Below are 12,900 nucleotides of genomic sequence, written 5' to 3'. Positions count from 1 at the left end.
GGCGTGTGCAGCCTTCACTCTTATCAAGAACGATATCGCGAAGGCCGCAATGCACGCGGTGGATGAGTCCATCCCCTTCCAAGTGGAGAGCGATGCCTCCGACTTCGCCCTAGCCGCGACCCTTAACCAGGCGGGCAGACCCGTGGCCTTTTTCTCAAGGACCCTCCAGGGCCCCGAGACGAGACACTCCTCCGTCGAAAAGGAGGCCCAGGCTATTGTAGAAGCGGTGCGTCACTGGAGGCATTACCTGGCCGGGAAACGATTTACCCTGCTCACTGACCAGCGTTCAGTAGCTTTTATGTTTAATAATAAGCAGAGGGGTAAAATCAAGAACGACAAGATCTTGAGGTGGAGAATCGAACTCTCCACCTACAATTATGATATCTTGTATCGGCCAGGGAAACTCAATGAGCCCCCAGATGCCCTATCACGTGGTACATGCGCCAACGCGCAGAGTGATAGGCTGCAGTCCCTCCACAATGACCTCTGCCACCCGGGGGTCACCAGGTTTTTCCATTTTATCAAATCCCGTAACCTGCCCTACTCCATCGAGGAGGTCAGGACCATGACCAAGAGCTGCCAAATCTGCGCCGAGTGCAAACCGCACTTCTATAGGCCGGACAGAGCAAGCCTGATCAAGGCCACCCGCCCCTTCGAACGCCTGAGCGTCGATTTTAAAGGGCCCCTCCCCTCCCCTCCGCTGACCGCAATGTGTACTTCCTCAACATAGTTGATGAGTACTCCCGTTTCCCCTTTGCCATCCCTTGCCCAGACATGACCAGTACCACGGTCATCAAGTGTCTGAATGACATCTTCGCTCTGTTCGGGTTCCCCAGCTATATACATAGCGACAGGGGCTCATCGTTCATGAGCGACGAACTTCGGCAGTACCTGCTAACAAGAGGTATCGCCACGAGCAGGACCACCAGTTACAACCCCCGGGGGAACGGCCAGGTGGAAAGGGAGAACGCGACGGTTTGGAAGGCAGTCCTCTTAGCACTAAAATCTAAGGGCCTTCCGACCTCCCGCTGGCAGGAGGTCCTCCCTGCAGCGCTTCACTCCATTCGGTCACTGCTTTGTACTGCCACTAATGCGACCCCTCATGAGAAAATGTTCGTTTTCCCCCGGAAGTCTACATCGGGAACCTCGCTACCGGCATGGTTGACTTCTCCTGGGCCCGTCCTACTGCGGAGGCACGTGAGGACGCATAAAACGGACCCCCTGGTCGAGCGGGTGCACCTCCTACACGCCAACCCCCAGTATGCCTGGGTGACATACCCAGACGGGCGGGAGGACACGGTCTCCATACGAGATCTCGCACCCTCGGGTACCCCTGAATTACCACCGTTATCCCCCTTACCACTGTTATCCCCCACCACCCCTCCCAACCCAACCCCTGCAGACGGCATGCCAAAGCCCCAGGAATCTTCGCCAACCACCCAGACACCAGACCCGACGTCGGATGCTGCAACACCACCGCCGCCACCACGACGATCAGGACGTCAGACAAGGCCTCCTGATAGACTTAACTTGTAGTACCCTTCACCCCGCCGGACTTCACATTAAACAAGGGGTGAATGTGGTAAACCACTGTATTGTATATTGCCACCTCTGGGTGGCGCTGTGTATGGAGGCATGCCTCAGCTGACTCCACCCACCACTGTGTGGGTTTCGTTCAGACTTGTTCAGTCACTCACGAAGAAGCATGGTCTCTTCTTAGCTAATAAAAGCCTTATTCATCTCTTCTTTCGACTCATCATCTCTTCTTCGACTCATCACCTTTTATGAAGTAATTGATAAGCGTATCAGTTATCAGATCCCAGTTCCTGCAATTTGTGGTGTAAGTGTAGTGCAATGTCAATAGTGAGCACAAAAGTCTAATTAATGTCACTTGTTGCCAAAGCTGCCGTTGCAGCAATTTCTGACCAATCACTCGATGTTCAGTTTCCTTACACTGTTGTACTCAGTAAAGCAAAAACTCCCAAGGATGATGTTAGCAGTCACTGTTGAAACGAAAAAAAAAAGATCCTGACTGTAATGTTTTCTTTTCCATGGGTCTTGTTGCTGAGATTTTTCTCCAGAGAGATCTTAAGGCAATTGCTTACAAATTACATTGCTTTCAATTACAGAACATGACATTCAGCATCATGAGCATTTCTACAAAACAGCTCCATAAACAGGTTCTATTTTAATGGTATTTTTAGTGATGACCTAAGGACAGAAAGCAATTTAGTATACTGTATTCGCTGCTCACGATGTGGTCTCCTCTACATTGGGGAGACCAAACGCAGATTGGGTGACCGCTTTGCGGAACAGCTCCGTTCAGTCCGTAAGGGTGACCCTGAGCTTCCCGTCGCCTGTCACTTTAATTCTCTGCTCCACTCCCACTCGGACCTCACCGTCCTCGGCCTCGTGCATTGTTCCACGGAAGCTCAGCATAAGCTCGAGGAACAGCACCTCATCTTTCAATTAGCACTTTACAGCCTTCTGGACTCAACATAGAATTCAACAATTTCAGATCACATATATATATATATTATCCACACTTGTTCTGTTCTTCCCTCCCACAGGGCAGCTGTCTTTCATTCTGCCAGTGCAATTTACACTTCATCTAGAGCCATCCTTTGTTTCGTAACTTGTCCCATTACCATCCCCTTTTGCCTTGAATATCTCTTAATGTCTCTTAACCTCTCCTGCCTTCTATCCTATCACAGGCCTTCCCTTTTGTTCTTTCATCCCCTCCCCTATTTCCCAGTCCCTACACTTGCTTAAAAATCTGTTCCATTTCCTGCTTTTTTCCAGTTCTGACGAAAGGTCATCGACCTGAAACGTTAACTCTGTTTCTCTCTTCAAAGATGCTGCCTGACCTGCTGAGCATTTCCAGCATTTTCTGTTTTTATGACCGAAAGCATCTTTTTTGTTGTAGACTATTAACAAAATCTGATTCCAATATTACTGCCAGGCATTGCAGCTTTAACTATTGCTTAATGTGTAGTAGGCACAAAGTGCTTATAACACCATTTTTATTGACCAAGACTATTTAAATACTAATGCTAATGTGTGCACTTTATAATGCAGGCAACCAAAGAAAGAAGAGCAGCAAGCACCAGTTTTGTGTAATTCCGAAGATGATGATGATGCTAAGCCAATGTCTTATGATGTAAAGAGACAATTGAGCCTGAACATAAACAAGCTTCCTGGTGACAAACTGGGACGTGTCGTCAACATAATACAGTCAAGGGAGCCCTCCTTGAGAGACTCTAATCCAGATGAGATAGAAATTGACTTTGAAACTTTAAAACCCTCTACACTAAGAGAACTGGAAAGCTATGTTATGACTTGTCTGAGAAAAAAACAAAGAAAAGCTTATTGTAAGTATGAAATTCGATTGTATATATTTTCTCTTATTTAGAATGATGACTAGTCTAGTCTAATGTATTTTTGGATACCACATTGTGTAGCTAAAAAAGTTTCAGGAAAATCTAAGGAAGAAATTCAACTGGAGAAAAAACAGGAGCTGGAGAAAAGATTACAGGATGTGAGTGGACATCTGAACTCTGGAAAGAAGCAAAACAAAAAATGTATGTACTTGGTATGCTCAAACTGTAATAGTGTGCTCTTCAACCTTTTTGTCTTCAAATTCAGTGTGTTTTAACTATTTTTAACAGTTCCGAAGAATGATCCAGCTATAGAGATGGGCGGAGTTTCCCGATTAAGCGAAAGCAGCAGTTCCTCAGACTCTGGAAGTGACAGCAGCAGTAGTGACTCTAGTTCTTCAGATAGCAGTGACTCTGAATCAGGTTAGGTGCCAGCTTCTGTACATCAATGAATACAACCAGGTGTGATTTAACCTCTCAAATACTGCCACTAACTCCCAACTCTGCCGTTCAAAACAAATCTTATTGCAGCATTTGTTATGGAGTCATTACAGAAAACTGAGATGGTTATTAACTGATGGGTCTTGCATGACACAGTATTGGAAGCGGGAAGTATTCTCTGACATTTTGAAATGTCCCTTCCCAATGCAAAGGTTACCATTCATATGCATGTCAATTCGATTGCTTGAAGTGCAATGCCTTTCATCCGAACATACAAAAGGCAGGAAAAGACCAACTGGTCCATCAAGCCTGCCCCAGAAATTCATCATTTTTTTTCTTTTAAGAAGTTTGAAAATGTTAGAAAGTCAGTTAAGGTGCAAATGTTTTGCTCAGGAAGGAGAATATCAAGCAATATAATATACACCTAGAAGACAAATTGACCTGTAATGAAAACTGCAAATTCTGGAAATACATCAAGTCAGCATCTGTAAAGAGAAAAGATAGGTTAGACTTAAAATCTTAAGCTGTCATATGATGAAGGCTTATACACAAAACATTAACTTGACTTTTCTCTTCGAGTGCTGGCTGACTGGCTTTGTATTTCCAGCATTTGCTGCTTTTTTTCCCCTCTATTTTCCAACAGATCTGTGTTGAGTAAAGCTTAGTTTACATGTCATACTATTGTTTTTGATTTGCTAAGTGACTAGCTGGAGTTCACCATGAACGTTTCTGTAAGCTTCGATATTCGATGTAATATTTTGCAAGTGTTGTGATTTTGTACTCAATGCACAGTATGGATTGAGGCCAGTTAACCATTTACGCATAATTTGTGTTAGTCAGTTGTAAAGGATATTTTATGATTGATTTAGCTGCGGTAGTGCAGTTTTCACACAATGGTACTACACTGTAGTGCAAGCTTTTATAGCTGTTGCTGATTAAAGTTGGTTCTATGCTAATTAAATATATTGCTTGCAGGAGGCTACTCGAAAGTGGACAAACTGCTTTCCATGTATAATAGTAATTTATGGAGAAACTGGTTAAGGCAGCAGGCTTTATGGTTGGAGAAATAACTTAAATGACTGATAGAGAATATATGTGTGTGTGTCTATAATTATGAATTGTACTGTATAGTCACATCAGTTTTCGGGATGGCAAAAGGAGAGTGTAGGCAAAACAGTATTTACATTTTCACTTTTAGTCCAGGCACGGATAGTAGGTGGTGGGACTGGGCAGTAGTTTGCAAATTCTTATTCCTGATCTGTTGTGTATATGCTACATGCTGTAGTTAATCAGTTTTGTAACCAGCTGGATGTGAGATCCATTATTATAACACTAATGCATCAATCCTTTAAATTGCTGTGTAGTATTCGCAAGTATTCTTTTCCCCAGTCTGAACGCTCTGCTATTTGAACTTTTTCACCTCTTTCAACCACTACTCGTGGAATTTGGCTGAACCAAAGTCATTTCTCTGGCATTCAGTAGCTACAATTATTTCAAGTCTTGCTCTGTCCAGATTAGCTCTTTATAACTTGAATATGCTGGTTGAAATTGTCGTTCTATTCTTGTGTTTTTTACATGGAGACTGAAGTTGAATTTAGCCATCTAAATATTGCCAAATGAGAAGTTTCGTAGTGACTGAAATACATTTATTTATTTTGTCAAAGGTTTTGTGACACTTTTTGATAATTTGTATTGGAGACTTAAGTATTGCTAAATGAATGCAGGGGTTAAATGAATGAGGCCTTTAACTGTTGCTACAGTGGAAAACTCTAGATTTCAATGGAACAGTTGAACAAACTTATCTTGTACGGATGTAAAAGCTGTTAGAACATTTAATTTTGGGACCATTAGTTTTTCTATAAAATGTATCTAACGGAAGTGGCATTTAGCATGTAGAGTAATGCTTTTTCATTGTTTTCATTTCTTTATTTGATGCTTAAACAATAAATACATTTAACTCATTTATTTTGTGGTGTTAGATCTGATGTAAAAGTCAAGACATTTGAAGAAAAATGGTCACTCGTAAGATCGGTGACGATATACTTTTACGGCACAGTTTGTACAGCCATTCCTGGTTATATAAACATTCCGCACTTTTTAAAGCCGAGCAGAGCAAACTAAATAACAACAGAAAATGCTGAAAAAACTCAGCAGGTCAGGCAACATCCGTGGAGAGAAATTTGAGTTGACGTTTCGGGTTGGACCCTTCTTCAAAACTGGAAAGAAAAGAAACTAGATCGGAGGCAGGGCTGCGATCGGACAAAAGAATAAAAGAAACAAAAGAAGTAAAAGAGATTAGAAGCTAGACGGTAATAGGCTGGGATTAGGTGTAAAGTGTACTGGCAGGGCAAAAGATAGCTGCCAGGTGTGAGAGAGAAACAAAAGGAAAGGGGGGGGGGAAAAGGAGTGGAACAATTACAAGAGAAAATGAAATGGGGGCCGAGGTTATGATCTGAAATTGTTGAACTCGATATTGAGTCCGGAAGGCTGCAGACTGCCTAATCGGAAGATGAGGTGCTGTTCCTCGAGTTTACGTTGAGCTTCCGTGGAACAATACAAGAGGTCAAGGACGGTGAGGTCCGAGTGGGAATGGAGCGGTGAATTAAAATGACAGGCGACCGGAAGCTCGGGGTCACCCTTACGGACTGAACGGAGGTGTTCCGCAAAGCGGTCACCCAATCTGCGTTTGGTCTCCCCAATGTAGAGGAGACCGCATCGTGAGCAGCGAATACAGTATACTAGATTGCAAGAAGTACAAGTAAATCGCTGTTTCACCTGGAAGGGGTGTTTGGGGCCCTGGACAGTGGGAAGGGGGGAGGTATAGGGGCAGGTGTTACATCTCCTCCGCTTGCACGGGAAGGTGCCAGGCGAAGAGGAAGGGCTGTTTGGGGTGATAGAGGAGTGGACTAGGGTGTCTCAGAGGGAGCGGTCCCTGCGGAATGCTGAAAGGGGAGGGGAAGATACGTTTGGTGGTGGGATCACTTTGGAGATAGCGGAAATGCCGGAGGATGATCCGTTGAATGTGGAGGCTGGTGGGGTGAAAGGTGAGGACAAGGGGAACCCTATCGTGGTTCCGGGAGGGAGGGGCAGGGGTGAGGGCAGAAGTGCGGGAGATAGAACTGACACGGTCGAGGGCAGTGTCAACCACGGTAGAGGGGAATCCTCGGTTGCGGAAAAAGGAAGACATGTCTGAAGCACTGGTGTGGAAGGTGGCGTCGTCGGAGCAGATACGGCGGAGAAACTGGGAGGATGGAATAGAGTCCTTACAGGAAGCGGGGTGGGAGGAAGTGTAGTCCAGGTAGCTGTGGGAGTCAGTGGGCTTGTAGTAAATATTGGTCGATAACCTATCCCCAGAGATGGAGACGGAGAAGTCGAGGAAGGGAAGAGTCCGAGATGGACCATGTGAAGGTGAGGGAAGGGTGGAAATTGGAGGCAAAGTGAATGAAATTGTCAAGTTCGGGGCGAGAGCAGGAAACGGCACCGATACAGTATTGTTCCACGGAAGCTCAACGTAAACTCGAGGAACAGCACCTCCTCTTCCGATTAGGCAGTCTGCAGCCTTCCGGACTCAATATCGAGTTCAACAATTTCAGATCATAAGCTCGGCCCCCATTTCATTTTCTCTTGTAATTGTTCCACTCCTTTTCCCCCCCCCCCCCCCCCCCCTTTCCTTTTGTTTCTCTCTCACACCTGGCAGCTATCTTTTGCCCTGCCAGTACACTTTACACCTAATCCCAGCCTATTACCGTCTAGTTTCTAATCTCTTTTACTTCTTTTGTTTCTTTTATTCTTTTGTCCGATCGCAGCCCTGCTTCCGATCTAGTTTCTTTTCTTTCCAGTTTTGAAGAAGGGTCCAACCCGAAACGTCAACTCAAATTTCTCTCCACGGATGTTGCCTGACCTGCTGAGTTTTTCCAGCATTTTCTGTTGTTATTTCGGATTTCCAACATCTGCAGTATTTTGCTATCGTAGAGCAAACTAAACCTGTTTTTGTTAGTTTTTACTCTGCTTCCTTTCATGTGGAAGGAAGTGAAAGGGAAGACACGGATTTGCAAGTATTTATATATGCAAGTTAAATATTCACTCTAAGTAATGAGGTAAGTGTACCAATAGTCTTACAAATTACTTTTTGTAGTGTGTTAAATTAAGTAGCTGCATGTTTTAATTGTGATGCTACAGAAAACTGGTCATCGCTTCCAGTAAAATACATGGACGGTTGCTTGCTCCACAATATCTTACAAATATTTCCATTAGAAGCTTTGTTTGAATTCAAAATCAAACCTTTTTAAATCACGAGAGAATATGGAAAGATCCTGTCTGCCTTCCCCTCCCTATGCTTTTCCTTCTCTTCACACCCCACACCCCCATCTTATTGCACTTTCTGATTTTTATAGAACACAAAATAAAAGCTAACGGGTGTGTAATCGGAAGTTATTTCTTTCTCTCTCCCTTTCTCTCGCTCTCCCTCTTTCACTCTCATGCTCACACCATCTCTTCAAAAAAAAACTCAACATAAATTTTAGTTCAAATCTTTTGTAATTTGTTGTCCTGTTTTCCAAATTATTTGAAGGAATGCCGCTGAGAATAAAGTGCTAGAAGCTAAAGGAAGATATTCTGTTCGTATAGCTGACTGGTACTGATGTATCCTGGGAAGTTAAACACAGTACACAAACCAAATTCAGCTTATTCTTGCAACTCTGGGCGAAAATATCATGTCTAAGATGATGATTTTGGAAGAGGTTGGGGCTTTCAATTAAAATCCTTTAATTAATGAAGGCAAAAAAGACACGATAATTCAGTGGATAAATTTAATCATATTGTAAGATATGTATTTAATTCTGTTTAGACTCTTAATTTGGACATTAGAAATTTCAGTTATTGAAATTTGTGGGAATCCAGTGATCAGGTTACACAATGACAGGATGATAAACCCAGTCTCTCTTGTCCGCCAATGATTGAGGCGGGGTGGGACTTGCGGCAGGACTCGCAGCAAACAGTCTATCTAGTTTACTACAACAACAACAACTTGTATTTATCTAGCGCCTTTAACGTAGTAAAACGTCCAAAGGCGCTTCACAGGAGTAGGACAAGACAAAAAATTTGACACCGAGCCACATAAGGAGAAATTGGGGCAGATGACCAAAAGCTTGGTCAAAGAGGTAGGTTTTAAGGAGCATCTTAAAGGAGGAGAGAATGGTAGAGAGGCTTATGCAGAGAATTTCAGAGCTTAGTGTCTAGGCAACAGAAGGCACGGCCGCCAATGGTTGAGCGATTTATAATCGGGTGTTCGAGGGAAGAATTAGAGGTGCGCAGATATGTCTTTTGGGGGGGGGGGTGGGTTTGTGGGGCTGGAGGAGATTACAGAGATGGGGAGGGGCGAGGCCATGGAGGGATTTGAAATCGAGGCGTTGCTTGACCGGGAGCCAATGTAGGTCAGCGAGTACAGGGGCGATGGGTGAACGGGACTTGGTGTGAGTTAGGACACAGGCAGCCAAGTTTTGGATGACCTCCAGTTTACGTAGGGTAGAATGTGGAAGGCCAGCCAGGAGTGCGTTGGAATAGTCAAGTCTAGAGGTAACAAAGGTATGGATGAGGGTTTCAGCAGCGGATGAGCTGAGGCAACGGTGGAGACTGGCGATGTTACGGAGGTGGAAATAGGCGGTCTTTGGTATGCTGCAGATATGTGGTCGGAAGCTCTTTTCAGGGTCAAATATGACGCTAAAGTTGCGAACAGTGTGGTTCAGCCTCAGACAGATGTTGGGGAGAGGGATGGAGTCAGTGGATAGGGAACGGAGTTTGTGGCGGGGACCAAAAACAATGGCTTCGGTCTTCCCAATATTTAATTAGGGAAAATCTCTGCTCATCCAGTACTGGATGTCAGACAAACATTCCGACAATTTAGAGACCGTGGAGAGGTCGAGAGAAGTGGTGGTGAGGTAGAGCTGGGTGTCATCAGCGTACATGTGGAAACTGACGCTGTGTTTTCAGACGATGTCACCAAGAGGCAGCATGTAGATGAGAAATAGGAGCGGGCCAAGGATAGATCCTTGGGGGACACCAGAGGTAATGATGCGGGAGTGGGAAAAGAAGCCGTTGCAGGTGATTCTCTGGCTACGATCAGAATGGAACCAGGCAAGTGCAGTCCCACCCAGCTGGACGACGGTGAAGAGGCATTGAAGGATGGAGTGGTCAACAGTGTCAAAGGCTGCGGATGAGGAGGGATAGTTTACCTTTGTCACAGTCACAAAGGATGTCATTTGTGACTTTGAGAGCTGTTTCGGTACTGTGGCAGGGGCGGAAACCAGATTGGAGGGATTCAAACATGGAGTTGCGGGAAAGATGGGCACGAATTTGGGAGGCGACAACACGTGCAGGACTTTGGAGAGGAAGTGAGGTTGGAGATGGGGCGGTAGTTTACAGCAAACAAAGTTTATTTACTCGGCAAACAGCAAAGCAAACAAAGTCTATTTAAAAACAGAACTCCTGACTGTAACTACAGCAACTTTTCCTGATTTAAAAACAAGGTGTTTTCTCCAGCAAAATGCAGTGAGTGGAGGATAGTTACAGAAAGAAAGACTTGCATTTATATAGCGCCTTTCACGACCACCAGACATCTCAAAGCACTTTACAGCCAATGAAGTACTTTTGGAGTGTAGTCACTGTTGTAATATGGGAAACGCGCCATCCAATTTGTGCACAGCAAACTCCCACGAACAGCAATGTGATAATGACCAGATAATCTGTTTTTGTTATGTTGGTTGAGGGATAAATATTGGCCAGGACACATGTGCATAAACGCAATCCCACTCACTTACAGCAACAATGTGTATTTATATAGTGCCTTTATCATAGTAAAACATCCCAAAGTGCTTCACAGAAGCAATTGTCATGAAAAATTTGACACTGAGCCATATAAGGGAATGTGGTCAAAGAGGTAGGTTTTAAAGAGCATCTTAAAGGAGGAAGCGGGGCAGAGAGCTTTATGGAGTGAGTTAGAGAGTTTGGGTCTGAGGCAACTGAAGGCACGGCTGCCAATGGTGGAGCGAAGAAAATTGGGTGCGGAAGAGGCCTGAATTGAAGGAGCGCAGATATCGCCTGAGTGTTGTAGGGCTGGAGGAGGTTACAGAGATGGAGAGGGGTGAGGCCATGGAGGGATATCAAAATCTTAAAATTGTTGCCAGACCAGGAACCAATATCAGTTTACACAGAACTTGGTGCAAGTTAGGATACGGGGAGCAGAGTTTTGGATGAGCTCAAGGTTACGGAGGGTGCAAGGTGGGAGGTCAGCCAGGGGAACATTGGGATAGTCGAGTCTAGAGGTAACAAAGGCATGGATGAGTGTTTCCGCAACAGATGAGCGGAGGCAGGGATGGAGACAGGCGACGTTACAGATATGGAAGTAGGCGGTCTTGGTGATGGAGAGGATGAAGGGTCACAAGCTCTGCTCAGGTTCAAATAGAACAGCTTGATGGCGAACAGTCTGGTTCAACCTTAGACAGTGGCCAGGGAGAGGGATGGAGTCGGTGGCTAGGAAATGTTTGTGGCAGCTTCCCAATATTTAATTGGAGAAAATTTCTGCTCATCCAATACATATGTCAGGCAAGCAGCGTGATGAATCTGAGGCAGTGAAGGCAGTGGCCATGAATATGGGTAGGTGGGTTTTCTAAGATGTGCAGAAATTGCCCCTCACCCCGTCAAACAGTTTTAAAGTTCAGACCCGTGGAACAGACAATGCGAGACAAAGCTTTCAGGGTAAACTGTTCTTTACTTAAAATCAGCAAGAGGTTACAAGTAGTACCAAATACAAACAGTACACAATTCATTTACTTATTACAAGCAAGCACGCACGAATCTAAATCATTTACTTTAAGCTCAAGTGATCATAAACAATCACATACGTACTAACACCAGTGAGAGGTCAGCTCAGCAATGACTAGGCGTATGACTTTAACTGGCAACTGACCAAGTTGCCCTCGACTGCAGCAGTGAGTTGGCAACTCGCCCACAGCATTCATGTCCCGAACTAAGTGAATAGCGTCATTTTCTCTCTCCTTTTTCTCTCCTATCTGTTTTGACGCTTAGTTAACCAAGGCCAGACATTCGGGGGTTTGAAAAAAAAGTCGTTGTCTTTGCATCTGAGGGTTGACTCCTGGTTCTCACAGAATTTACAGGATCTTATCTGTTGGAGAAAAAAAAACAGCTCGCAAGCACATCATTTATTTTACAAACGCGGAGGATGCAAAGAATCTCCAAAGGGATATAGATAGGTTAAGTGAGTGGGCAAAAATCTGGCAGATGGAGTTTAATGTGGGAAAATGTGAGGTTATCCACTTTGGTAGGAAAAATAAAAAGCAAATGATTATTTAGATGGGGAGAGATTACAAAATGCTGAGGGATCTGGGGGTCCTTGTACATGAATCACACAAAGTTAGCATGCAGGTACAGCAAGTAATTAGGAAGGCAAAGGGAGTGTTGGCCTTTATTGCAAAGGGAATGGAGTATAAATGTAGGGAAGTCCTGTTACAACTGTACAGTGCACTGGTGAGACCACACCTGGAGTACTGCGTACAGTTTTGGTCTCCTTATTTAAGAAAGGATATACAGGTACTTGCATTGGAGGCAGTTTAGAGAAGGTTCACGAGGTTGATTCCAGAGATGAAGGGGTTGTCTTCTGAAGAAAGGTTGGGCCTATACTCCTTGGAGTTTAGAAGAATGAGGGGGGATCTTATTGAAACATAAGATTCTGAAGGGGCTTGATAGGTAGAGGGATGCAGAGAGGATGTTTCCCCTCGTGGGGGAATCTAGAACTAGGGGGCATAATTTCAGAATGAAGGGCACCCATTTAAAATAGAAATGAGGAGGAATTTCTTCTCGGAGGGTAGTGAATCTTTGGAATTCTCTTCCCCAGAGAGCTGTGGAGGCTGAGTCACTGAATATATTCATGGTGGAGATGGACAGATTTTTGAATGGTAAGGGAGTGAAGGGTTCTGGGGAACGGGCAGGGAAGTGGAGTTGAGGCCAAAATCAGATCAGCCATGATCTTATTGAATGGCGGAGCAGGCTCGAGGGGCCAAATGACCAC

At 44.6% G+C, this 12,900-nt stretch overlaps 1 protein-coding gene across 8 annotated transcripts in view; it reads left to right on the top strand.

Moving 5' to 3' along the window:
- The window catches only part of LOC147122334 (bromodomain-containing protein 3-like), a 215,899-nt gene that overhangs the window by 147,376 nt on the left and 55,623 nt on the right, over positions 1–12,900 (top strand). For 7 of the 8 annotated variants that reach the window (XM_085983350.1, XM_085983352.1, XM_085983348.1 and 4 more), the window contains 3 exons: positions 3,079–3,371; positions 3,462–3,581; positions 3,669–3,800. In XM_085983350.1, coding sequence (XP_085839476.1) covers positions 3,079–3,371; positions 3,462–3,581; positions 3,669–3,800 — 545 coding nt within the window. The remainder of the gene's footprint in view (positions 1–3,078; positions 3,372–3,461; positions 3,582–3,668; positions 3,801–12,900) is intronic. The other variant, XM_085983351.1, reaches the window with a different exon arrangement.

Source organism: Somniosus microcephalus, chromosome 3 (assembly GCF_052327205.1).
Source record: "Somniosus microcephalus isolate GS21.2 chromosome 3, FLI_Smic_1.0, whole genome shotgun sequence".
Classification (NCBI taxonomy): domain Eukaryota; kingdom Metazoa; phylum Chordata; class Chondrichthyes; order Squaliformes; family Somniosidae; genus Somniosus; species Somniosus microcephalus.
This window is presented reverse-complemented; position numbering and strand designations above follow the sequence as displayed.